This window comes from Condylostylus longicornis, unplaced genomic scaffold (genome assembly GCF_029603195.1).
Source record: "Condylostylus longicornis isolate FDR11 unplaced genomic scaffold, ASM2960319v2 ptg000048l, whole genome shotgun sequence".
In the NCBI taxonomy this organism is placed as follows: Eukaryota; Metazoa; Arthropoda; class Insecta; order Diptera; family Dolichopodidae; genus Condylostylus; species Condylostylus longicornis.
Window position 1 is genome coordinate 3,808,325 of NW_026578017.1, and position 26,172 is coordinate 3,834,496.

At 26.5% G+C, this 26,172-nt stretch overlaps 1 protein-coding gene across 1 annotated transcript in view; it reads right to left on the bottom strand.

Moving 5' to 3' along the window:
* Positions 1 to 5,522: 5,522 nt before the first annotated feature.
* Positions 5,523 to 26,172, bottom strand: part of LOC129610907 (probable cyclin-dependent serine/threonine-protein kinase DDB_G0292550) — a 31,671-nt gene continuing 11,021 nt past the window's right edge. Inside the window, exons 3-8 of the mRNA XM_055523705.1 lie at positions 17,283 to 17,403; positions 11,724 to 11,775; positions 10,987 to 11,413; positions 9,912 to 10,251; positions 6,319 to 6,523; positions 5,523 to 6,242 (exon numbers count right to left, since the gene is read on the bottom strand). Coding sequence (XP_055379680.1) covers positions 6,356 to 6,523; positions 9,912 to 10,251; positions 10,987 to 11,413; positions 11,724 to 11,775; positions 17,283 to 17,351 — 1,056 coding nt within the window. The 5' untranslated portion in view covers positions 17,352 to 17,403 and the 3' untranslated portion in view covers positions 5,523 to 6,242; positions 6,319 to 6,355. The remainder of the gene's footprint in view (positions 6,243 to 6,318; positions 6,524 to 9,911; positions 10,252 to 10,986; positions 11,414 to 11,723; positions 11,776 to 17,282; positions 17,404 to 26,172) is intronic.

A 26,172-nucleotide genomic window follows, 5' to 3' on the forward strand; every position in this document is an offset into this window, starting at 1 on the left:
GCTATCGTAAAGTATATTTGTAATTTGTGTGTGTGTTAGTTTAAAATCTCAATTCCGATATTTTTATTAAGGCATCTATTATTTTGGTTTCGGTTCGGAAACATAATAAAAATCCAAGGAAAAATAAAAATATAAGAAATTACAAAAGAACATTAGTTATCCTTTTTCCTTATTCTTCTTTTTTTTAAATTTTCCTTATACTTATGTCCTAATTTTAATTCATGTCATGCACAGTCTTATGTTACAAGAAAAATATTATAAACCATAACAAAAAGAGCTGAAAAAAAAAAATTAAATCATGTCCTTAAAAAAATTATATCCAAGAATTTGTTATTGCTTTTAATTTTTTTAGCATTTTTTTTAGTTTTAATGTTTTTTTTTTTTTTTTTTAGAAATATTAAGGTTCCTTTCTAATTGACCGATAAGTAGTCATAAAAAAAGGCTACGAAGAATAAAAAAAAAAATAAAAAAACCGGAAATATTTCTTTATTGTTGAAAATTTTCACAGCCATTGCACAAATTTTCACGAGAATACCGAACTTCCGACATAATTTGGGATAAAAAACGTTTCTTGTGTATAATGAAGATATGAAACGTGACAAAATTTGTATTATTTCTCCAAATATACACACACATGCACATATACAAGCGTGTATAGTTTGCATTTTTGTTTATATTCAGCTTATCAAAATTGTCGTGATGAGCAATAAGTTAAAAGAGAAAAAAATAAAAAAAAATAAAATGTTTTTGTAAGTCTTATGTATTTATAAAATTTGACCTTTTACGATATTAAGATTTTAAGAAAATAATTTGGATTCAAAATTTGTAATTAGATAACTATGAAATTTTTGTTGAAAGCAAATTTTAACAATTAAGCATAAAAAGAGAGAGAAGAATTTTATTGCAGTGCAATGTAAAAGCTTAAAGAATATTTCCATATATATTGGTAGCTCTAATCAAACGAAATTAGCATAGAACTAATTTGGAAAAGACAATTCGCATTTATAGCGTATATAATATAACTACTACTTATATAAAATAGACCGACTTGACAGTTGCAGTTATAAGGTAGGACTGCAGTCATAGCAGTGTGATTTAATTTAATTATTTAATTATTTCACTGCACCAAATAGTTTAAGGTTGTAGTTGTGTAAATATTTGTCTAGAAAATATGTAGGAAAAAAAATTGATACTTACTTTCTTAGAGTTTTTAATTATATCCGAAAATATTTCAATTTTGACCTAAAGCGCCGATCATCAAATTATGGAGAAGAAGGTTACATTTATTATACGATATTTAATAATAAATTGAAAATTGAGGAAGAATCAAGTATCCGAACTTTGTTTTGTGATTTTTTGTATAAATATTCGTTTATACTGACAGTTCTACTTTTTTTAGTGCTACCCTCTTGCAATTCTAAATTTATAATAATTCATATATAGAAATATTGTTTACATGCTTAAAACAGGGCTGAAAACAATAGGTGAGTTGAAATTATTTTGTAAATGGAATGTCAATCATATTGCTAAAATAAACGTTTCAGAATATCAACAAAGTTTTCGTTTGGAAATTCTTGAAGTTATTTGGCTTGCAATATAGATCTAAAATCGATATAAAAATTTGGTGATACTTTTATAAATAAATCTTTTATTGAAAAAAAAAATATGCCAAAAGTTCAAAATTTACACTTTATTTGTATTTAATATGAAAGGTTGAAAAGTTTTGGTATGAAGTCAAGAGCCTTATATGGCACATAATAGTTCTCGGAAGAAATTTTTTACACAGTTGGTTATTTGTAATAGTAATTGATTCCTGGAACCAAATTGTATGAAAATATTAAAAAATTTGTTTGATTTGTCTGGCTAAGGCTAAGGCTTATATTATTATTTGTTATTATTTTTCTTTCTATTTTTTAATACCTCTCATATTTATAGTTAATTCCTATGTTTCTTATTAAATATTAACCAATAATTAAGAATAAAACCCATTTTATAAATTAAAATTTCAATTTTTATTAATCGATTCAAAAATTTTTGTACATGTGCATGCACATAGTATGCATGTACGTGCAATTTAAAAATTTAAAATGTATGTACGTAACTCGATAAATATAATATATAGATTTAAATATTTTATTAATGATAACGTATGTTACACACAAATTTTCAAATAATTATTTAAAATTAAATTACATTATTCATATTTTTCGTTTTGCTTGAATATTGTGCTGTTTGGTGACTAGTAAAATGATTTTCTTAGCACCCATCCATCGTATATATTGATTTGTTGCTGTTATCTGTAAAAAACAAAAAATAAATTAATTTAATCAAATCAACCATTTTAATAAAAATCACAAATAGTTTTTTTAATAATTAGTCATAATATTTGAATTATGTATGAATTGAAATTTAATAACTCATTATGTCGAAATTTTCTGAATTCCTATGCGGGTTTTCAAGTATATTTTAATTGAATATGTAAGTAAGAAGGATAATGCAAGTATCCTTCATACTAAAATTGAATTGTGTATATTAACAAAATATTTAAAATACTTGTTAGTGACATATAGGAAAGGTTCAAGTAAAGCCAAAAATTTTGTTTTATTGCATAAATTTAGATTTCCATTGGAATTTATTCAATTACAAATTAAGGTTGGCAAGGAGGTCATTCTAATCATTTTTAATGGAAATTGCTTTTTCTGATAAATGGTAGATGAAGTTGTTAATGATAGAATCTACTAAAGAAGATATATGCTAGGAAATTTCAACTAAAGCAACAACAAATGATTTTGAAAAGGTTAATTAATATTTTAATTAGAAATAAAATTTCATCAACTTACGATTCTCAGTAATTCGTTATCTTTGTGATCTTTGATTTATTAATACGAGTCGCCGACATTTTTTTTTTTTTTGAAAATTTGTGATAACTTTTCTTATTTTACTTAGATTGAAGTCGTTTGATTATTCTATATTATGTCAGATAAAATATAATGCCACTTCGACATTATTTCTTTTAACGCACCTCATTTACAATTTTATCATAACGAAAATAGTTTCTTAAATTACACTTAGTATCTAATTTTTATAATACTCTATACGTTTTCGGAAATAGTTTAGAACTTAAATATTTTACAAAAAAAAAAAGAAATTTAGGGTAATAAAGTAATTATTAATTATCTCGTCACTTAGTTTACTAAAAAATAAAATATTTATAGTTAACGTTTTATTATTGAATTCGTTTCAAGAAATTTTAGCGCTAAAAAATTTTTGATAGTATAAACGACCTTCATTATATCTGTAAAAAGAAGAAAAAAGAAAATTATTCAAATTTCAATTAATATAAAATTAGTCTGTGTGTGCAATTTATATGAATTTAATGAACTTCTAATTAAAAATCTACTGATTTTCTATAAATATTAAGGTGTTTTCCAGAGAATTTCAAGTTTTGGAATTTTATTATGAAACGTTTACTTATGATTTTTTAAATAATTGCAATTACGTAGCTTCTGAAAATTAGAAAATAGTTATTTTCTTTGAAAAGAGAACTTTAAATATAATAAAGGTTCATGATATTCGAAATATCAAAAGGTTCATTAGATATTAAGAGTTAAATTTAAGATTTTCAAGAAAACGGAATAGTTAAAAATGGGACACCAAGAGGCAATACGTAATATCCGTACGAATGGGAATTATAATCACAACTTAATTTTCAGCTTTCATTCTTATGGTATGCAATAAAAGATCACTCATAAAATTTCAGCATTTTCACAATTTTTGTTTCCCATTAACGCTCTGATCGATTGTACAAATTATTAATTTACGAGTAAATAGGGTCAGAACTTTAATAGGGTAATGTAACTAATAAAAGAAATAAATTTTTGAATAGACTTAAACAAAAAAAAGAAAAATGGCAACATTATACAAGAAGATTTTACGCGCTCTAGCGATGATCAAAGATTGCTGATTATCTTTCTTACTAAAAAAAATTAAATGTTTTCAAGAGAAACCAATGTGCATGTGCAGCATTGTTTCTTTTCCATCTGAAATTATAATAAAATTTTTAAGACATTTTATGAGATTGAAGTATTTTAAGCACGTATTGCACATTTATATAAAGTCTTTATGTATACAAATTCAAAAATAATTTTAGAGCCGATTAAGAAAAAAAAAAGTTTCCATTTTAAAATTCTTAAGGACACTTTACGTAATTTTAAAACATATTTTTTTATGCTCATGAATAGACAAAAAAAACAACAAGAAAATAAATTTTTATAAAGATTGAAAAATCGGAACTGAACACGTTAGAGCTTTAAACATTTCTTGAGGAACCTTGAAAAAAAAAAATCCTTTTTTTATTGCAGATAACTAAGAAATATCATTTGAGTATTTACTCGAATTTTTTACTGCAATATGTGTACTTTTTATTTGTTTTAATTTTATTTTGGAAAAAAGCCAAAAAAACTAAGTAAACTAAAGTTTTTCTTCAGAAAACAACTAAAATTCTGCAGCATTCATCTTATTTTATTTCTTTTTTTCCGTGTAGCGAACTTTGGATATTTGTAAGTTGCAATTCTTCTGTTTCATTTTCAATGTATGATATTGTGTTAAAAAATTTCTATACCCTCTTGGTAAACATTTTTCATATCTTATGATTCCTTATTTGGAGGTTTTTCCTAAATTAGTGGCCATATTCCTGCGATTCTTCGTGCAAAGTTTTGCATGTATAATTCATTTTTTTTTTAAATTAAAGACGTGAGTCTGAATTTGGTTAAAACTTATATTAAGATCAGTTAGAAATTTATTAAAATTTTTTTTGTTCGATGTGACGAAAGTTGGTTTGTTCCTGTTAATAATACTTTTTCTTTATATAATTATTAATTCACATTTTTTTCTGTGTAAGAACTTATTAACTGAATTCGCTGTATTTAAATTTATAATTCAGAAAATTTTATGCTTTACAAAAGATCAGGAAAGTGGCCACATTTTTGAGATAAACAATCTTTTGTGGCTTAGAAAAAAATGAGGGGTTGCTCGTAGAAATCATATGGTAAATGATAAAAATTCAATTTTATTTAATCAAAAGTTTAAATGTAGTATAAAAAATACGACGAGTTTAAGTGTGTAACCTCAGTTGTTTTACATTGTCTCTACGCGGATGAAAATTTGTGATAAGTAAACACTATGAAATTTGGATTCAAATGTTTAAATATAAAATTTTGTCAATAACATCAAACCCTTTTGGTCAAAACAATGAAAGATTTGTATTAATCGGTAAGTCCGACCATAAAAAACTTGATTTGAGAACATTTTTTTAAGGGAAAGATAATTTTAAAAATACAATTGAATTTTCTCAATTTAAAACAGTGTGCGAGTATATAATATTCATAGAAATATGAGCATTTACTCAAATGAAAAAAAATTTAGCACTTTCAATTTAATTAAAATCATAAATTGAAGGATTTGTACTATGCAAAGCACATATGTGGGTGTAAGTGTTAATTATAAAACACTGTGTAATTATAAAAGTGCTGTGAAATTTTACAATTATAATTTTTAATGTGTTCTCGTAATTTGTATATTTTTGATTTATGTAAAAGTACTATAGAAATATTTTAAAATTATTATATACGAAATAGAGACAAATTGTATGCAAAATAAAACACGATTTTTCCAAAGGATTATGTACTTCTTTTTGTATTCTTGTACGATTCAATACCTAACAAACATTTTTATTGCCAAAGAGAGGACATTGAGCTTGAAAATCTAGTGTCTCGCTTAGGGATAACTAGCAAACTTGAAATATTGTATTGTAAATAAAGATTTTGAAATCTAGGTGCGTCTTATCAAATTAACAGTTTGCATTCTTACATAATTATTAAGTTTATGCATACATATACTTATATATACATATGTATATTTTTTAACAAATAACATAATCATTAATCAATACGGACGCAAAACAAAACACGAATTCTTTTCAGATTTAAAATATTTCTTTTTAAACTATCGTTAGTCACGCAATTATATTTATGATAAGCAAAGCTTTTATGCCGTTGTTGGGTTTTATTAGTATTAAAAACTATTACTTTCTATCTTAAAAATCGACACCATATCTAAAGAATGTTTTTAATACTTACCTCCGAAAAAGTATGATTTTTTTTATTCCTTATCTGACAACTATTATTATGAGAAACTACGATGATTTTAAATGATGGATTTGCACTTATTCACTAGATTTCCACCTATATGATTGATGATCATTGAAATTTCAATAGATGTTTGTAATTTTATAATACGCAATATTAATTTAACATTTACCGTTTTTTTTTAAATATTAACTTGTTGTTTTAAAAAACTAGCTTTGATTTCGATTTACTTGTACAGCATTATAAATTTCTCTGATGTCAAAAGTTTGTTCAGGTTCAATATTAAATGATCCACCATCAAAATGACCAAACGTATCGAGGCAATCTTCTAATGAATCATCACAATCGAAATCATCATCGCATTCAAAGTATCGACTCTATATGTAAAAATAAAGTGGTGAAATTTCTTTTTAATAACTCATGATTTAAGATTCTGAATTATTCATTAAATTTTACAAATTTTCAAATCTTTATTCTAATTGACTAAAATTTTGCTTTCTGGTAATTGATTCTAAAGATTGTAAAATGTTAGAAAGTTGAGTCAAACCAATGGTTTGTAATGTAGCACTTTTTCTTTCAATAAGTCAAAATGCTGCTTTTAAAAACAATCTAGCTATGTACAAGATTTTGCTTTTTTATAATATTCAATTATGCTGTGTTGCGGTAGAAAAAGCCCGACCCTACTTTTCTGCGTTAACAAATCTGAAAAATGTTTATGGTTTCTTTGAAATGAATGGTCAAAAAATGGCATATTTCAGTCTTTGAGGGGCGGATGAAAATTTGTGGTAGCAAAAATTTGAAATTTGATAGGGCGCTGAAATTATTACCTAAATGCTTACTTCCAGAAAGTACTTTAATATTTTACGAAACCAAACATTAAAACACTATGCTAAAGAGAAGTTACATTAAAATTATTTACTTAGTAATAATTAAATTTTATTGCATACATTTAAGTTAAAAAATGAAAAAGTTGCAAGATATTAAAATTTTCAGTATTTTAGACTTGCCGCTTAAAAGAAAAATCAAAAATTGTAAAAAAAGCAGTTCAGAATACCCATTTATTTAAACATATTAGAATAACAATCCTTTTTAAAAATTTCTCATGAAAAATAATACATTATAAACTTTCTGTTTTTTAAATTTCAGTTTTTTATTCCTTAGGTCTCTTAAAGAAGCACATAAAGTGAAACTATTGGGTTTATGTATGTGCTAAATATTAATTTGTGCTTTACATAAGCGTTCTCAACAGTTTGAAGACATAACCATAAAAGATTTTTATTGCAAATATGAATAGTCTATAAAAAACTTCTATGTTTTGGGAAACAGCAATAAATTTTGTTGAAACTTGAGTTTGGTTCACTTCTTAAAATAAATTTTGGACGATTAAATCAAATGTCTAACATATGAAAGCTAGTGGTTAAAATAAACAATAGAGGACGAGAGGTTCAAGTTCTTTTATGCCACTTATTAATATAACAATAATTTTATGGCATATTTTTGCCATAATATTCTGGAAACTATGTGTTGATAATATTATTAAAACATAATTGAATTATTAATAACAAAATATTAAATTTTTCATGTTTAAGTAGCTGAATTATGATATAACAAGTGAGAAAAATTAAATTAATGCGAAAGCTGTAACAAAAGCTGGACATATGCATCATATAACCTGATCATAAAACATCATGGATATTAGAGAGATATAAGAAGAAAATTTAATAACTTCATTCATTAAATTTTTTCGCTTTTTTAATTTTAGTTAAGGCAGCCTTTCGGTCTTATATCAATTTTTTTATAGCATAACTCTTGAGTAATAATAGTTTTCATCGCAATAATACTGTATAAATGAACTTTCTTGTTTCTTTGAACTCAATTTTTGTTCAGATGAGAATACTGTGAAAGATAAAATTTAACTGAGATTTCGAGGAGCGTGAAAAAACTTTAAGGAACTTTTGTTAATTTTTTTTAATAAGCTTTCAAAATATTTAAATTTTTAAAAGTTTTTTCTGGACCTATTCTGATTCTAACAATATCAAATTATCTACTCGTATATTTGTGTAAGTTTCATAAAACAATAATGTGTAGGTGACTGAAAGACCTTGGAAAACTTTTAGTAGGCGCATTCAAGGCTAAAAATTGTTTTTCTAAATATATTTTTAAATATATATATTTATATACATATATTTTTTCAATCAACTTTTGTTCTGATTTTACAGCTTTCATTTAAAGACAAACTTCATGTTACATTTCACAATGCAGAAGGAAAATTTTCTATTATATATTTACCAATAATTCTATTGTACTGTGGTGCTATTGTTTGTGAACATTTTGTGTTTAAATTAAAAAAAAGGAAATGTGAACAAAGTTTCTATTGTTTTCTGATTTATCATTAGTTTTGAATTTTACATAATTTTTAGCACTTTTCCAAAGAAAATTTGAAAAACATGGTTATTATTTTCACTCTGTTTCTCCGTCTGTTCATCTGTCTATGTGTCTATTCATTCCTCAAAGCTTATAGTCCGTCAGAGTCCCGAAAATGTAATATTTTGACTGGCTTCCACTACAAGAATCCAATTTGTTTTAAATTTCTGATATCGTTTTTCTTCTAGACGTTAAGTTTTTTTAAAATTTTAACAGCTGTCCCTCTCAGGTTATCGCTTAACAAAATTCATTTAACTTGAAATTTCAGCGGCTTATGTACCTGAAACTGAAAGCTTTTTAAAATTTCCATAAAGGCAGTAACGGTAAATGGCATGCCATTAAAAAATATACATAATTACATATCTTAATTATCTCACTTGCACGTCGAATTCGACTACATATTATGTTTGCGCTTCTTTCAAATTTCTTTCTTTAGTCATCTTCAATATATGCGATAATTTAGTACACTTATATTTTTGTGTATGAACGAAAGTAATTTAAATAATATATGTAAGTAGGTGGTTTTCAAAAGCATTATTCTGATTTGTTTAAGGGAAAACTGCTAATTTGCAAACCTTTGGTTTGTTCCAACTTTATTTATTGTATTACAAGACTGTAGTTGTTCTGTTATGCTTACTGTTATACCACAACGATTTTATCATTCGTATGATTTCATATAACACTTTGTGCGAAAACAATTTGAGTGTTTACAATGGAAGAATGTACAATTTCAAAAACAAAACTTATTTGTGTTGTTATTAACTCTTAACTTTGAAAATGTTCTGTTTTGTTTTATACTAATGCTTCGGTACCAATTGCGATTTATAAGGTATAAATTAATGATAATCCTATGCCTATTTAAATATGTATGTGTTTCCAACTTCTTGAATGCTGATATTTTGCACCAATAAAATAGAAACTACGATATGTGTCGATAGGATACCAAAAGAAACTTCTGATGAAAAGAAGCTAGCAAAATTGTGCTAAATAAAAATTATGTTTTTGTTATGAGGGTTTCTGGGACCAGGTATTTCAGAATTAAAAATTGTAACCTGTAATAGGGTCTTTAGTCTCATATATATAAGTAACGATTATTACCATCTCTTTTATAGAAACTAGTCAGTTGAATTGCAGGTAAGATGGGAATAATAAAAATGTTTCGAATATTTAAAACTGTTACTGTGGTTTGCATTCAGTAATTGTTAAAATAATGTTAAGCTTAATTTACTGATGGTCCAAAAAAAATATTGTCTTTCAAAATAAAATTGAGAAATCTTGTTAAAAAATATGCAGAATCTTATTTAATGTTCAACCAAAGAACTTACTAAGAATTTAATTTACCTGGCAGTCTATGCAACGGCAATTATCACATAATGTACATGAAAGACCTAATAGTTGAACAGCTTCTCGATATAATTCTAAAGTACTGTTACTATTTGATGTTGTTATGTTGCTTGAAGTTCCTGTATTTTGTTTACCATTATTACTAATATTACAACAACTGTGTTTGCTTTCGTTAGCATTGTAATTGTTATTATTATCACAATTTAACAAGGATGAAGTTGTCGTTGGTGTTGTTATTGTTTCAGAATCCGATGTTGACGATGTATCATTTCTAATATGTAAATTTAGATGACCTTTAGCCAATTCTGATCCTTTTTCGCTATTACCGCTACTAGAACTGTGAATTAAAGTATAGAAAAGTGATATATAAATATTTGTTACAAATAAATTTAAGTAAACAAGAAAAGAGATGCAAATGTATAAAAGTAACGGAGATTATAATCAAAAAGATTTTCAATATCGATTCGTTTTTTGGAATATCAGGACTTTTAGCGTTTTAGCAAATGAGTTTTAATGGTAATTCTATAACCAGCTTCTTTATTACAACCATTGGCGAGAGTTACCAGATCATAAAAATGAGAGTCCAAATTTTAAGCAGAAAACAGAAAACGAAGGCCCGTATTTACTGGCAAATGGAAACATTTGCTCGTGTGAGTTCATTTTTTCGATTAACAAAGCATACTTTAAAAACTTTCAATGTCTTAAATTTAACTCGAAAAAAATCTGAGATACAAATGACAAATCTTCTTTAATAGTTAGTTTTCTTTAAGAATGTTTTTGGGAAAAATTTAAGAAAAATCTTATGCAATTTCTTTTATGATTTTAAGAGCACCAGAAATAGAATTTGAAAGCGCCAATTTCTGGTGACAGTGGTGGCAGCCAATTTTAAATAAAAAAATGATAGTATGGCTCGAGACAAAAAAAATTAACCAAATGTCAACCGCAACTTTTATAAATCTGTTATACTTAGAAGTTTTTTTTCTCAATAAAAGTTTAAAATTTTTTATTTATGCAACTTAATCGCTTTTTATAATTAATGCCCTTATATGAAATTTAATGTATCACGCATTACCTGATTCGCTCTTTTGGAAAACTTTCAACCGAATTTTTTTTCCATTTTTCTTCTTCTAAAAATTTCCAAAATTTCGTTTTTTTTGCTATTATCGTCGGTTTAATTGTTGGAAACTTTTTATTTTGTGCCAGTAATGTTGCCGTTGCTGGTGAAATATATAAATTTTTTTGTTGGTCCTTGTTTTGTCGAGTTATTAATGACTTTTGGCTGTGATTGTTTAATTGTGGTTGATGTTGATGCTGAATTTGATGACCGTGTTGAAAATTAAAAAATTTATTTTTTTGATGATCCTGATGTTGTAAATATCCAAATGCATTACTACATGGGAAAAAATTCGCTAAAGCAGCTACACCACAACTACTACCACTTGATGTTGAATGGTTTTCAGCATTCCCTATTTTATTAGAGACCAGATGGTTAGATGATTCTAGATAATGGACAAGATATAAAAAAAGATATGAAAGGAGATTAATAAAAGTTATAAGCTATTAAAAAGTTTTCTTGGTTTTTGGTTTTTTCTTTATTTTCTGTTTTGTTTCAAATTTCATATTTTATAATAAAAGTTTACATAAAAATCAAAAAAATAAACATTTTAAAGTTTAATGTTTTTCATTTTGAAAGGTTGATTCAGAAAATTTCTTAAAATTATTGTAAGAATAATCTGTAAAACGTAAAATTTAAAATAGCAAAAGTATACTATAGATTCGGTTGTGTATGTAATGCGAATAGCTACCTACCATAAGAATAAATAGGACGAGAAGTAAAATCTGTATTCAATCCGCCGAGATCCTGAAAGTTAAAATATGCGTTAATTTAAAGTAATAAAAAAGTTATCAAAAAAATGAATTAAATAAATTATACAGGCTTGTGAATTATGTATTACACTTTGGTATTTAGTATAAAATGAAATTAATATTATATTTTAAAAAAATTCAAAATCCGTAATTCGAACCGTGTGAAAAAGTAGTTAAACCCCAAAATATTATAAAGGACTTCACAATTTTGGTTTGGATAAACATTACATTAATCCAACCAAACTCACAACAAAAGTAAAGTAATGAAATAGATATATGGTAGTTACAATATCTAGAATTACGATCATTTTTATCGCGACCGAGACAAAAACTTGCTAAGCCCTGTGAGAATTTCAACATTTTAATAAATCGATATTAATATAATTAATTTACTTCTGGTCAAATATCACTGACATTGACAACGAGTTGAACCAACTGTACGACTTTGTTCGTGCTACCAAATAGCATCACAGAAAATTTTTCCATTACTTTTTTGAGTAATTTTTCTTTACTTTTTTGAGAAAAGTCGTTTTGAAAGTGTTTGATTGTGAATATTGGCTTCATTGATTATAAGGAAGCATAGGACTTTAGAAAATGGAACAAAAGGAACAAAATCAGGCAGAAAAGTAACTTCTTTTTAGTAAATAAAAATTTCATTGGAGATATCATATTAAAATGCTCTGGGAATGTTATTGAAAGCCAACGGTTTAATCCCTACCCTTTAAAAAAAAAAAACGTATTTTCCGTTGATCAAAATTTTTCCCAATTTTTAATTAATGGAACGTTCTTATAATTTTAAAAATATCTTACAACATCTGTTGGATCTACGTGGAAAACTTTAATTTTTAAAACCAAGCTCATAAAATGCGTTAAATTTAAATTAAATTTCTTTAGAAAAATCAATACAAAATTTTTTAAATGATGTTTAAAATACTTTAAAAAAGGTTTTGAATGAAAATTGAAAATTGAAAAGAAGACTATTAAGGTATAATTAGTTTGACAAACCTAAAAGGCTGCATAAAGTAGTTATAGATTTTCCTTACTTTGAAAAATATTGAAAGATCCATTCTGTCGAAGTCTTCTGTCAAATTCAAATGTTCATTAACCTGTTTTTAATCGCAAAATAATTGTAACAAGATGTTGTCTTGGTCGAACTTGAGCCAATTTTTTGCATAATGAATTTCATTACCTTTCAAGTAAAAATTATTATGTGAAAATTTTATTACTCCTTTCTTATTTTTACGATTGGTCATAATTTAAGATTAAGAAAAAAATCCTTTTTGTTTTTAAAGTAAGCTAAAAATTGATGACTATTACAATTACTCTTATTCACATTTTATTTAGGCCCACACACATAATAATATATCAGTTCCATTACATGGAGTCATTTTTTATAAATAAAAAGAATAAAAGTGTAATAAGAAATGTTGAGTTATTGTGTTCTAAATTAAATATATAAGGAAAAAGGAAAGCATGAAAAAACGTCAAGACCCTTGTATTTCAGTCAACTATAAAGCATAAAAATGTTTTCAACAAACTTCCTAAGCGCAGGTAAATTTTTTTCAATTTGTCAAAGTTAAAAAGAGAAAATACAATCGTAAATATAAAAGATGAAGGGAGAGAGAGGAAAAATTAAATATGATGTTTTCTTCTTTTAAAAAATATATAATGAAATTAAAGGTAACAGTATTTTGAGCACGTCTCAAGTTTTATTAATCATAAAATGTTACACGTTTCAAGTGTAGCATATAATTTGGACGCACATTTTATGTTTTGTCTACACCTATTAGAACAATTGAAATTGTAAGATATCACAGAAAAATTATCAAAGACTTCTTTTGTCCTTGTTTTATGCTTATATAAAATTATATAAAATGACTGCGTTGGTGACTGCTGTTTTACTGACATTTTAATTTTCCTAATGTTTTTTTAATACAGTGTAGGATTCATTAATATTTTCTACTTAAAATGAGAGTAGCAGCAAATACTCTACCGAGTAAGTAGATCACATGTTTTGCTGATAAAGATTGACCACCTGAAACTATTTTGTCTGTCTGATTGAAATATAAAAGATTGCATATTGTATATTTTGTACACATATATTATTTATTTCTTTCATTCTTCATTCTAGATCTTTTTTTTATTTTCATTTTTGCACTTTTGTTAGAAAAAAGGGCTTATTAGTTACAATCTGTGCACCCGTCCGTGTGTCTGTTTATAATGCTTTTACACACTTTCTAGAAAGAGAGATTCTAGAAACTTAGTTTTTGGAAGAAAACTTTTACCTATCCTGCCCCTTCTAAAAGTTACAGCCGCTTTAACGCCCCGGGAATGCCATTTTTTTGACTATTTATATTATATTCAAAACTTGGCTATATAAATTTAAAAACTTTGCAAACGCAGAAAAGTACTGGCTTGCTTTTCCTGGCACATATTTGAACATAGAAATGACAAAATACATGCTAACCGTTATCTAAATCCCGATTTTTTTTTTAATTTTTGATATCTTTTTTTATTTACCGATTAGGTAATAATTGGCAGCTTTTAAACATAAATACATATATAATTAAGTGCGTAAAAACAAAATCTTTTTCCATCTCAAGTTATCATTTGTAAAATTTGAATTTTCTGTGTACTATATTTCCCAAACAGCAAGATTTTTCGAATTTCATTAAAATCGAACGGTAAATGTTTAATATGGCATTAAGGAATATAATTCTTCTTAACTCACTTACTTAACCGTTATGTTATTCTCTATTAATTAATTTTTTTTCTCATCCTAAATGTATGCAATCTTTTAAATATTTTAAGAACATATGAATGAAAGTAATTTTAATAATGTATTATATTGCCATTAATAGCAGCATTTTCAATTGTTCAAGGGGAAACAATTGGTTTGGTCTATTAAGATAAGTATTTAAGATAATGTCTTCAGGCTACTACGTTTTTTACTACCCGTACGAACGTATGTTCAAGGGTATATGAAATTTGCTTTACCGTTTGTAACGCTAAGAAACAATGATCTGGGATATGGACTCAAGCATATGTTTTTGATCAGCGTGAAATTCTGAGTTGGTTTAGCTTTGTCTGTAAGTCCGTCCTTCCGTTCGTCCGTCCGTCCGTCCGTCCGTCCGTCCGTCCGTTCCATAGTCAGGTATGGTATATTTATCCGCACATAGGATAAAAAATTTATACGGGTATCACAACGTTGACATGGTCAACTCTATTTCTTCTCGTTTAACTATAAAAATATGTAGAACAAAATTTTCTCTTAAACTGTATTCTGAGAACAGACCTCGACTATATTAGCTGCTTATTATAAACAGGTGGTAGCTTTCATAGTTTAAGATTTTTAAAGATTTTGAAGTTTAACTGCAATGTACTCGTAACTCTGACAAATATTTTTACAAACAGTGTGCTTATTATCAAATTCACTTCTGTATAGATTGTGTTACAGCATCTAAATATTCTCACACATGTGTATGTGTAAGTGGTATAATCAAATATATTCAAATTATAACCGAGTGTAATGAATTTATTTTCGTTTTCACAAAAGATATAGTACATCAAAAATGCGTCTTGTTTTGACTAAAAATAATGGAATAATTAAACTTGAAATATTTCAAAATTAATTTTCTATCATAAAGTTTCAAATGTTTGATTATATTGCATGTACGTCTATTTCAAAATGTATCCGCCTCCATTAAATTACAGTCTTTAAATACCATACCCGAATTCATATAAAAATTTTGAATGTTATTTTATTGCATTTAAATCAATTGGGTTGAAATTTTCATTTCCTCGTGCAATCCATTTTTATGCCACATTTATTTTTTTTTTAAATATACTTTAACGAATTACATTATAATATTTTTTGCTTGGATGTTATAGTTTTCTACAACAATTGATTCACATTTAAAAATTTCTCTTCTTCTGCTTACAATGTCTGGTGTCCATATTGTTTGCAATTCTGAATGCAAATAAAGTATATCATGGCACAGAGAAAATAAAATAAAATATTATAAATTCTAAAATTGTAACGCATGAAAACTTTAAAATGAATGTTGTATGTTTGTGAATAAAAATTTTTACTTAAATTGAAAAAATTTTATTCTTCAAAGCAACAAAAACAGTTCTGCATCACCATAAACATCTCACTTGGCTCTTTTCTATTTATTTTTCATGCAAGGTTTATGCAAATGAATTTAAGTTTTTTTATATTGTTTTTAAATTAAAAACTAGATAGTTTTCTTTTTATTTTTTTTTTAAGGAAAACGAAGAAGAAAGACAGTTTTTAAAAAATGTTTTAATTTCGTTAAAAATTGCTTGATTTTTCAGTAAAAACTATTCTTAATGTATGTGCACTGACGTATATAAAAAGTTTTTATTTATTCCGCATATTGTAAAAAGTAAAAAGAAATAAAATTTTTAGAACTTTAAAACAAATTTTACTTACATTAAACTAAAAGATTTTATTCAAAATAATGTCCTGTATAAAGGACACTTTATGAATAACGCTTTCTTAGCAAATAAACAAAAAAAAATATGGTTGACGTCAAATCACATTTTGACTCAAGTATACTTCTTTCAATGTGGCAAGTGAAGGCAACAAATTATTTTACTGTTTAAAAGCGAGGAGGTCTACCATACCAAAATAACGAGAAAAAGTTTTTTGTCTAAAATTACGCACCATGAGTATAATTCCAAAATTCTTTAATCGATTATGCAAAAGCTAGCCATTGGCATGGATGTTTCCATTTCGATAATGATGGCGGTGTGACTTACTTAGTAACTGATATTTATTCATATTACGATTGTATAATTTTTTGTTTCCAACCCCATAGTCTATTTGCTGGATTTTGAACCAAGTAAATCATCTGACATAGGTACATAAATCTTAAATCGAATATTATTTGTAAACTAGTAAAAAAATTGATTAAAATTGGAAAGATTATTTTAGTATTTTTAATATTATAAAATTGAAGTTAAAAAAACTTTGTTTTAATGTTGATAGCATGTCTAAGATTTCGATTAATTCAGCTATCACAATAGAGAAATTTTGAATGGACACCCGCGGCAGAAGAAGAGCATCATTAATCTAAAAGTTGTTTCATAATATTATTCTGTCACTATTTTTTGAATTTTTTCATCACAAGTGGCAATATTGCAAAATGCTTTGTAATATTAATAATAATAAATGCTTGGAAACAAATATATTTTTTGAATGTACTTAATTTTTAAAATTAAATATCGAATCCTAGTTTGTACAGCCCATTTAAACACAAAAAATTACAAAAAATTAATTTGGCTGTGCAAAAATTATTTATTAGCGTCACCGTAAATCAAATAAAAAGCTGTTGAAAAATTATGATTGTAAAGATATTGAAAAATCATAAATCATCCCTTAAATATTGCTATTATTTGTGTAAATTGTTGAAGTACATGAAAAGAATAGCATTTTTCTATGATAATTTATTTGCTTATTTTCTTCTATTTACTTACTCCATAATTGTAGTTTGTATTTAATACATAAATTGTACTTTTGTTACAATGAAACGGTAGATCATCCATTTAATTGCTTCTCTTGTTCCACTTTCCAATTGTTATGTTGACAATTTTAAGCCTGAAATTTGAAAAAAGTAAGTTTTTGTCTTGTTATTTTAATATTTGTAAAGTAAACAAGTAAATAATTTTGATTTTGTTTTTCCTCATTTATTTCCAATACTTATACACATATTAAAAGTTCGCATTATTATTGAAAGCTACGTCACAATAGTTTGTTAATGAAACGTTATGATCTGTTGCAATCATATTATGTAGAAGATTAAACTAACTTATATTGAATAAAGGAAACTAGTTTTTAAACCAAGAGAGCTTTTAACTTTTCCTTTATTAAAATAGCCTGGCGTATTTTGGAATTTTTTAGGTACTAATGAATAGTTCGTTTTGTAAGAAGAATGTTTTTTTTCCACCTCCACCCGCTCTCAAGTTAACGCCTCACAAAATTTGTTAAATTCGAATTTTTAACACCTTATATTACCGAAACTGTAAGGTTTTCATACCATTAAAAAATTTAATTATTTTTCTTAAATCATCCTATTAACCCTTAAATTTGAGTTAACTTCTCTTTCAATTTCTTTTCCGTCTCATTTCAGAGATTGTTGACATTGATCATCCTAACGGTATGCAATCTTTAAAATATAATATTCGTATATGAATTAAATTAATTTTAATAATGTAGTAGTTTACTTTTTTAAAGTGGTATTTTCAGTTCGTGAAGGGAAAGTGCTACATTACAAAACATTGGTACATAAAACATTCGTAATGGCCTTGTTTTTTGTTATGCGGTTATTCAAATTCGTTTTAGTTAAGTATTCTCTTTTTATACCCGCACGGTACATTTTAGAAAAGAATATATGGAATGAAAACTTTGGTATGGAATTTATAACTCCTTCATGGAGCCGTCTGCATTATGAACATGCTCATTTTCTCAAATTATGCGTTTATTTAGACATTTCCGTCCGACCATACGACAACTTGAAAGAAAAAAAAATAAACATCAGAAACTTTCAGAATTTTTTTTTTGCATCAAATGTCTACTCTTGTGATTGGACTAATTCTGATAATGAGTTCTGGCAGGAATCTTAAAAAAACCATATTTTAACTATTTCAGAAAAACTATTTAAAGTTACATTGTCATGATGTAGGGTATAATTTAGTCGGTGTAAAATCAACTGAAACGATTTACTCGTTTTACTTAAATTTATAGTTTCAAAATATTTAATATCAACCACCTTCATAAAATAAATAAAATGAAAATCCCAATACTTTCTAATTTATTACACAAATTTCCATTTCTAGAGCTATAAATAAATCAAACCAATTTGAAAACTTAAACCCTTTGACTGAAAGATTTTATCGTCTACTGCCACATTATATTTGGCGTCATTATACTCAGTAATCGTTTTTAATGTGCCCTACATTTATTTACGTCAGGATAAAATTCAAAGCGTTGAGAAAAGAAAAATCTTAAGTTTTTTTTTTTAATGAAAAATCACTTGTGTCCAAAGGAATACACTAATAAATTAAAGATTTAAATTTTTACCTGAATTTCGTTGTTATAATTCGAATTTTTCATGGAAATATATTTTTCTTTTTTCGCAAATCCTTCCCATTTAATTAACAAATTAACAAAAATAGCATTAAAAAATAAGGAACAAAATATCCTTGATATTTTTGTTAAAAGTGGAGGAAAAGTATAATTAAAAGGGTAAGACAGAGTTAATAATTTCGATGTGTTGATATGATCACTTTAAAGCTATGATAATTAATTTTAAATGTACGTGTGTGTGTGTATGTATGTAAAGAATTAAAAAAGCAAAAAAATTAAAATAAAGGAAGAAATCGAATTTTTTCTTTCACTTTCTTTTTAGTCTGCTGTTTTGCCCTCCCCCAAATATTAATCACTATAAGTTCTCAATTAATTACATTTACCCACCATGATTCTAAATTTATAAAAACAAAAATTTACTTTTGTTATAAAATTCGTTATTTTTTGTATTCTTATCTTTACGCGAAACCTCGACCAACAGTCCTTGAAAATTTTAACTAAAATTTTATATTTAATTAAGTGAAACAAATTAATCGATTCTTGATTATTATACACTAAATTAATCGATATGTGTATACTTGCTATATACTAGAGAACCTTTACATATATAGAATTTTTCTAATATATTCTATTAAAATGAAATCAAACGGCAACTAATGAATAAATCCTGCGAGTTATAGAATATGTAAGCAACTTTTTTATGTTTCTTTTTTTCTTTTTATAAAAAAGATAAAAAAACAACCGCAATGACGTCATATCACAAAAATGTTTGACCCCATTGAAAAAATGAATTTTTTTTTAAGCACATTTATTATAAATAATTTTATTGATTTTAGAATAATTAGGGCGTTTCAGCAAAATTCATTTAGTCAAGAATTTTTTTTTATAAGAAAAAGTTTAGATGATTTTGAATATCTTGTATACCTTCCGCAAAATCGACTCAAATCAATTTTATACATATAAATATCACAATATATAATCTTGTAAAGAAAGATAATAAAATTTAAATCAGAGGAAACAAGATTCTAAAAATTTATATACATATGTATACATGCATAGGAAGCAATATTGAAAAAATTGAATTTTCATCGAACGATATGAAGGTAGATAAGGTGTTCTTGAAAGCAAACAGTACACAAGGAAAAAATATTCGCGTGGAAAAGAAAAATGTTGGTTTTCTACATTTTTTAAAATTATTTAAGATTTTTTTTTAGAGAAAGCGAATGCTTATTTCGTTAATCACAAGTTAAAATATAATTTTAATGTATCAGAACTTAAAAATGCTAGTGCCAATTTAATTTGCTTTAATAAGACGACAAAAATTTACTTAATAATTAATTTTTGTCACAGAAAATATGAACAATAAAAGTAAATGTAGAAATGCTGACTTGATAATAAAATATTCTTGACTCCTGTAATTTAAATTGGTAGACTAAGAGAATTTGTTTAAGTTTATGCTTAGTTAAAGCTAGACTTTTGAAAATAAACAAGCATTTTGTTTGAGTTTAAAAATTTAGATGGGTTATGAATTTTGTGAGGCTAAAAATCGTACGCACTCGTCTAAAAATACTTTGTCGTATTCTTAAATTGGAATGTTTGATGCGAACTGATTCAGTTTTAAATATTTTTCATAATGAATTTATATTGAATCTTTTTCATATTATTTGATTACTGACTAATTAGACCTAGTTTAGAACAAAAAACTTTTGACAAAAATTACGAAGTTTTTTTAAAATTTGTGGTACAAATTTTGAAAACTTTTTCACTGTGTAAATAACTTTAGGAGTATAGTGTTTCTTTTCTAATAACACTTAATAATTCTAAAAACAGATTAGATCCAGCTTCCTTATACCTATATATATATATATATATATAATTAATGTTTGTAAAGATATAAACTTAGATTCCATTCAAATACATAGCTTGTCTTAAAAAAATTCAAGACAACCTAAAAAAAAAATTCATGTAAGAACTATCTATTCACTTGGCAATTTATTTTCATAAAATATTAATAATTTAAAACTTGTTTAAGTTATTATAAATTTTTAAAAAGGTAACAAACACTTTTGTGTTATTAAAAATATAGAGTCCTTTGAAGGTAAATGTACGGTTGCCTTAATAATAGAGAAAAATAATTTGAAAATATTTTTATATAAAAGTTAAAAAAAAGAATTTCTTGGGTGTATTCTATACACCTGTGTACATGACATTTGAATATGTATGTGTTTATGTTTATGAATATATCTTTGTAATTTTTGCATACTTTTGTGCGTTTTATAATCATTGCTTCTACATAGAAAAGGAAAAACCCAAATAACCTTGAAAACAAGTAGGCGCAAATTAAAATGAGATGTTTAGTGTGTAAGCATATAATTTTTTTTTTCTTTTTTGAAATCTTTATTTTCTCATTTACCCCGCCATATTATTTTATTTTGCATCTGGATTCTAAAATAGAATTATCAATTTTTTTTTTGAATTTAAGAGGAACCTCAACCGTTAACGCTTTCAATTTTCTCTTTTTTTTTAAATTTTAAATTATGAAATTTTGGCAGGTGATTAAACAAAATTGTAATGCAAATTTGATAACTATGAAGAGGCTGTTTTTAGTTAGAAATGATAAGAATAGAGTTTTGAAAATATTTTGGCTTCGAACAAAATTAGATTGTTTTGCTTTAATTTTTATTTAGGCTGCTTATTATTAAATGAACAGTTTATCATAAACTATGAGCTATTATAAATTGGTTGTGATAAACTAGATTTTAATTGTGATTTGTTATGTAAGGATTAAAATTTTGTGGGAGAAAAATGTTATTTGATATCTGTACTTTATGTTGAATATTTTGATATATCCGGACTGGAGCCCAATCGTACTACATATAGATGAGTACTGAAAACTCTTTCGGATAAAATTGACATTTAAATGCCAAGAGGTACACTTTGGAACTGTCCTTTCAGTTACTTCCATTCTATGCATAATATCTGTGCGAATAAATGAGTTTTAGAAGAAGTTCCTACTCTGGAGAAGAAGAACTACTCACCGCAAAAAAAATTAATAATTAAGATTTTAAGATAATTTAAACGGTCACACTCATTCTGAAAGTATTTTATTTGAACAGATTGAAGTTTTCAATAGGGTATATACGTAGCTTTCACAACAATATCCTATCACAGCATGAAGTGAGTTTTGAGAAATACAGGAATCAGTCAATAACTACAAACATACATCTAACACGGAAATACAAGTTTTCTGATATTATGCATTGGTTAAGAACGTCAATATTCTTAAATTTTAGTAATCGAGTGTATATAAGTATATTGAACTTTTAGAAGACAGAAACTAAAGCTTGAGCTAATGACATGTTGGCTACAATATCAGCAATAAATAATAAATTTAATTATTATACCTAGCTATATTTATGAGAGTAACTATGATGCAAAGTTTTGTAATATTGTAATAAATTAAAAAAAAAAACATTTATTATATTAAAACAAAAATGCTAACAAGCAGTTGGAGTAAGACACGGATACAAAATCGTTTTTCAAATTTTCTTAAGTAGAAAACGTGATACAAAATTTTTGTATACGTATCTCGAAATTCAATTCCTTAAATAAAAACAATTTCCCATCTTAATATCACACACATTTGTCCTTGAAAATTTATTTTATGAGAAATCTGAAAACAGAAAAAACAGCGGCTATATGATATAGAAAATATCCGAATATATATCAGAAAATTTATTAAAATGTCGACAGTGTGGCTACAGCATTCTTCCATTTACATTGGCGCCTCTAAGAGATCGATATTAAAACAGCATACAATTTTTCTCCTTTTTTTCAATAAAACACGCTGATAAAATTGTATTTTATATTCCCTCTTATTATAAAAATTTGCAAATACAAAATAGTAGAAAAATATATTTTTAGTTTGTACAAGGTCAACCAATATGTTTTTAAAATAGATGTGTACGTGAAATAAACGAAATTCTTAAGTATTCTCTTAGAAACGACAGTTTGGGGTTTTCTTTTTTGAAAATACTGTTTGATTTTATATCGGTTTATTATTAGGATAGCTGCAATTATTGTTAGAAAGAATTAAAGAAATTTATTTAATACTAACAATATTCTTGTGTTTACAAAATTCAATTCTACAATTTGATTATTTGTTTGATTGTTTATAAATAATTTTCATGCTTTTATTTCTTGTAATTTAGTAACCCTATGTATATGAAAATTATAACAAGATCTATTAGATTCCAAGGGAGAGGAAGGTATATATCAAAAATACAAAACAATTCAATATTTTTTCAAAATGTTTGCTTACATCACAGAACACAACATAGAAGATTAATAACAAAAAAGCTATTTTTCCCTTTCCTTTTCGTTGTTGATTTGGTTTTCTTTGTTTTGCCTTCTATCAAATTATCTGTTTATATAATTTGAATGTTCAAAAGTATATGAAGTATCGTTTAAGAGGATTGATAGAAAGAGATAAAAAGAACATAAAAGTGAATTTATTGAAAATTTTTCTTAAGGTCAAAGAAAACAAGTAAAAACGTTTCAGTCGGTATAAACCGATTGAATTATACCCTGCACCTTTCGTTATTGTGTAGCAATTACTTGAACTTCTAAAATCATTCTATAGAAACTTCACGGACATGTCTGATCTATAATTGGACATACGACTGCCAAGTTTCATGAATCTGACCTTATAATTTTTCCAAATATTTAAAATTAGCTTTTGGAGTTGTATGGTAAGTACCTGAACCTGCCAAGCAGTTCCACCAAACCTTCACAAATATATCTGATCTATAATCGGACAAACAACTGCCAAGTTTCATGAATCTGACTTTATTATTTTTCCAAATATTAAGAATAAGCTTTTAGACTTGTATGGGATCTACTCGAACCTGTTAAGCAATTCCACCAAAACTTCAGAAATATATGTGACATATAACTCAACATACAACTGCCAAGTTTCATGAATCTGACTTTATTATTTTTCCAAATATGTAAAATAAGCTTTTGGAGTTGTATGGCAAGCACCCGAACCTGTCAAGCAATTTCATCAAAACTTCATAAAAATATCTGATCTATAATCGGACACACAACTGCCAAGTTTCATGAATCTGACTTTATTATTTTTCCAAATATTAAGAATAAGCTTTTAGACTTGCATGGGAGCTACTCGAACCTGTCAAGCAATCGCACCAAAACTTTAGAAATATGTCGGACCTATAATTGGACACACGACTGCCAAGTCTAATGAATTTGACTTTATTATTTTTCCAAATATTTAAAATAAGCTTTTAGACTTGTATGGGAGCTACTCGAACCTGTCGAGCAATTCCACCAAAACTTCAGAAATATATTTGAGCCATAATTGGACACATGATTGCCAAGTTTCATGAATCTGACTTTATTATTTTTCCAAATATTTAAAATTAGCTTCTGGAGTTGTATGGCAGGTACCCGAACCTGTCAAGCGATTCCTCTAAAACTTCAGAAATATATTTGACCTATAATTGGACACATGACTGCCAAGTTTCATGAATCTGACTTTATTATTTTGCCGAATATAAAAAATTTGCTGTTGAAGTTGTATGGCAGCCACCCGAACCAGTGCAGCTATCCCATTATAATTTTTATAGCATGTGTAGAATATAATTGGACACATGTATACAAAATTTTATATTTATACCTTTATTAGTTTTTGAAATATTTAAAATAAACTCTTTGAGTTGTATGGCAGCTACCCGAACCCGTTGTCCGAATTAGTCCAATAACAATAGGGCTCGTCCTTGGCACAAAGGAAAAAACTTGTGAAAGTTTGGTGTCGATTGCATTATTCGTTTTTGAGTTATCGTGCGATCGGACGGACGGACGGACGGACGGACGGACGGACGGACGGACGGACGGACGGACGGACGGACAGACGGACATGTCTAAATCGACTCAGAATTTTACGCTGAGCAAGAATATATATATATGTCCATACCGCAGATGACTCCTTCAAGTAGTTACAAACTCCATACCAAAGTTAATATACCCTTCACGAAGTGCAGGGTATAAAAACAACATAGAGATTTTTGTTTTATTGGATTTTTACATCACAAAATTAAAGAAAATGTTAAAAAGTATAAACAAGATGAAAAAAACCAACCAAAAAAAAAAAGACAAAAATGAAATTGGAAAAGTTGAAACCAAAAGATGGGTTTTCCAAAATTTTAAAGTATTATTGTAATATTTACGATATTATTTATGTTTCGAAACATGTTAAATTTGACTGTTCTATAAAAAATAATCTTCAGCGGAATGGCATCTTTGAGGCTTTGCTGTTCAAAATTTTGAATATTGTTTTCTCATTTGAATTTGCTTTCTCCATATGATCCTTAAAGTAATTCACTCATTGATTGTACTTAAAAAATTATTTGATTTAGTATTTTTCATGGTTTGTAAACGGTTAGTATATAATGGCATTCCTATTCCCACAACAAAGTAATTTCTTTATAGCACGAAAAAAAAATTAATTTTAGCTTTGAATATTTACTATTCTTATAAAAAGTTACATGTTATGGTTTTAGAAACAGTTTGGAAAATTTAAAAAATAATTGGGAACGGTATAATAAATTTTTTAGAGAGTTCAGGTCTAAAGAACCTTTGATACTGGTTGACTTCGTAATTTTTACGATATGTAAAGAAACTAATTGATGGATTTTCTTAAAATTTAATATCTGAGTTCCTGGCTGTGGATTAAATGAATTGGAAAACTATGCAAGAAAATCGGGCCATAAAAATAATCGAATCAGTCAAACCTTTACCAAGAACCAGATTTATACATTTTTCTACCTATACAGGGTGATTCATAAAGGTATACAACACCATTGGTTAGAGGGTCGAAACTGGGTAAAATTTTTGTTCTGGACTAGCTGCGAAAACTCAAGAATTTGCAAGAAAGAGGGATTTTAATGAATTTTCACGAAATTTCTATTTATCCGAGCTTTTTTGATTATAACTTCCGTTCCGAAAAAGATAGGAGCTTTAAGTAAACAGTTTTTGAAAGGGCTAGTACAGGGTTTGAAGGCATAACATATTACTTGATTCTGTATTTTATGTACCTTCGGAATACCATGCATTCGAACTTTATGTGCTTTCGATACCATGCATATTTAAATTTTACCTACTACCTTTCAAATAATGTGAAATTAGAGTTTATATTTGCGACATTCTAATAATTTTGTTCCCAAATTTAAAGCGGCGGTCAGTATTGCACATTTTATCCAA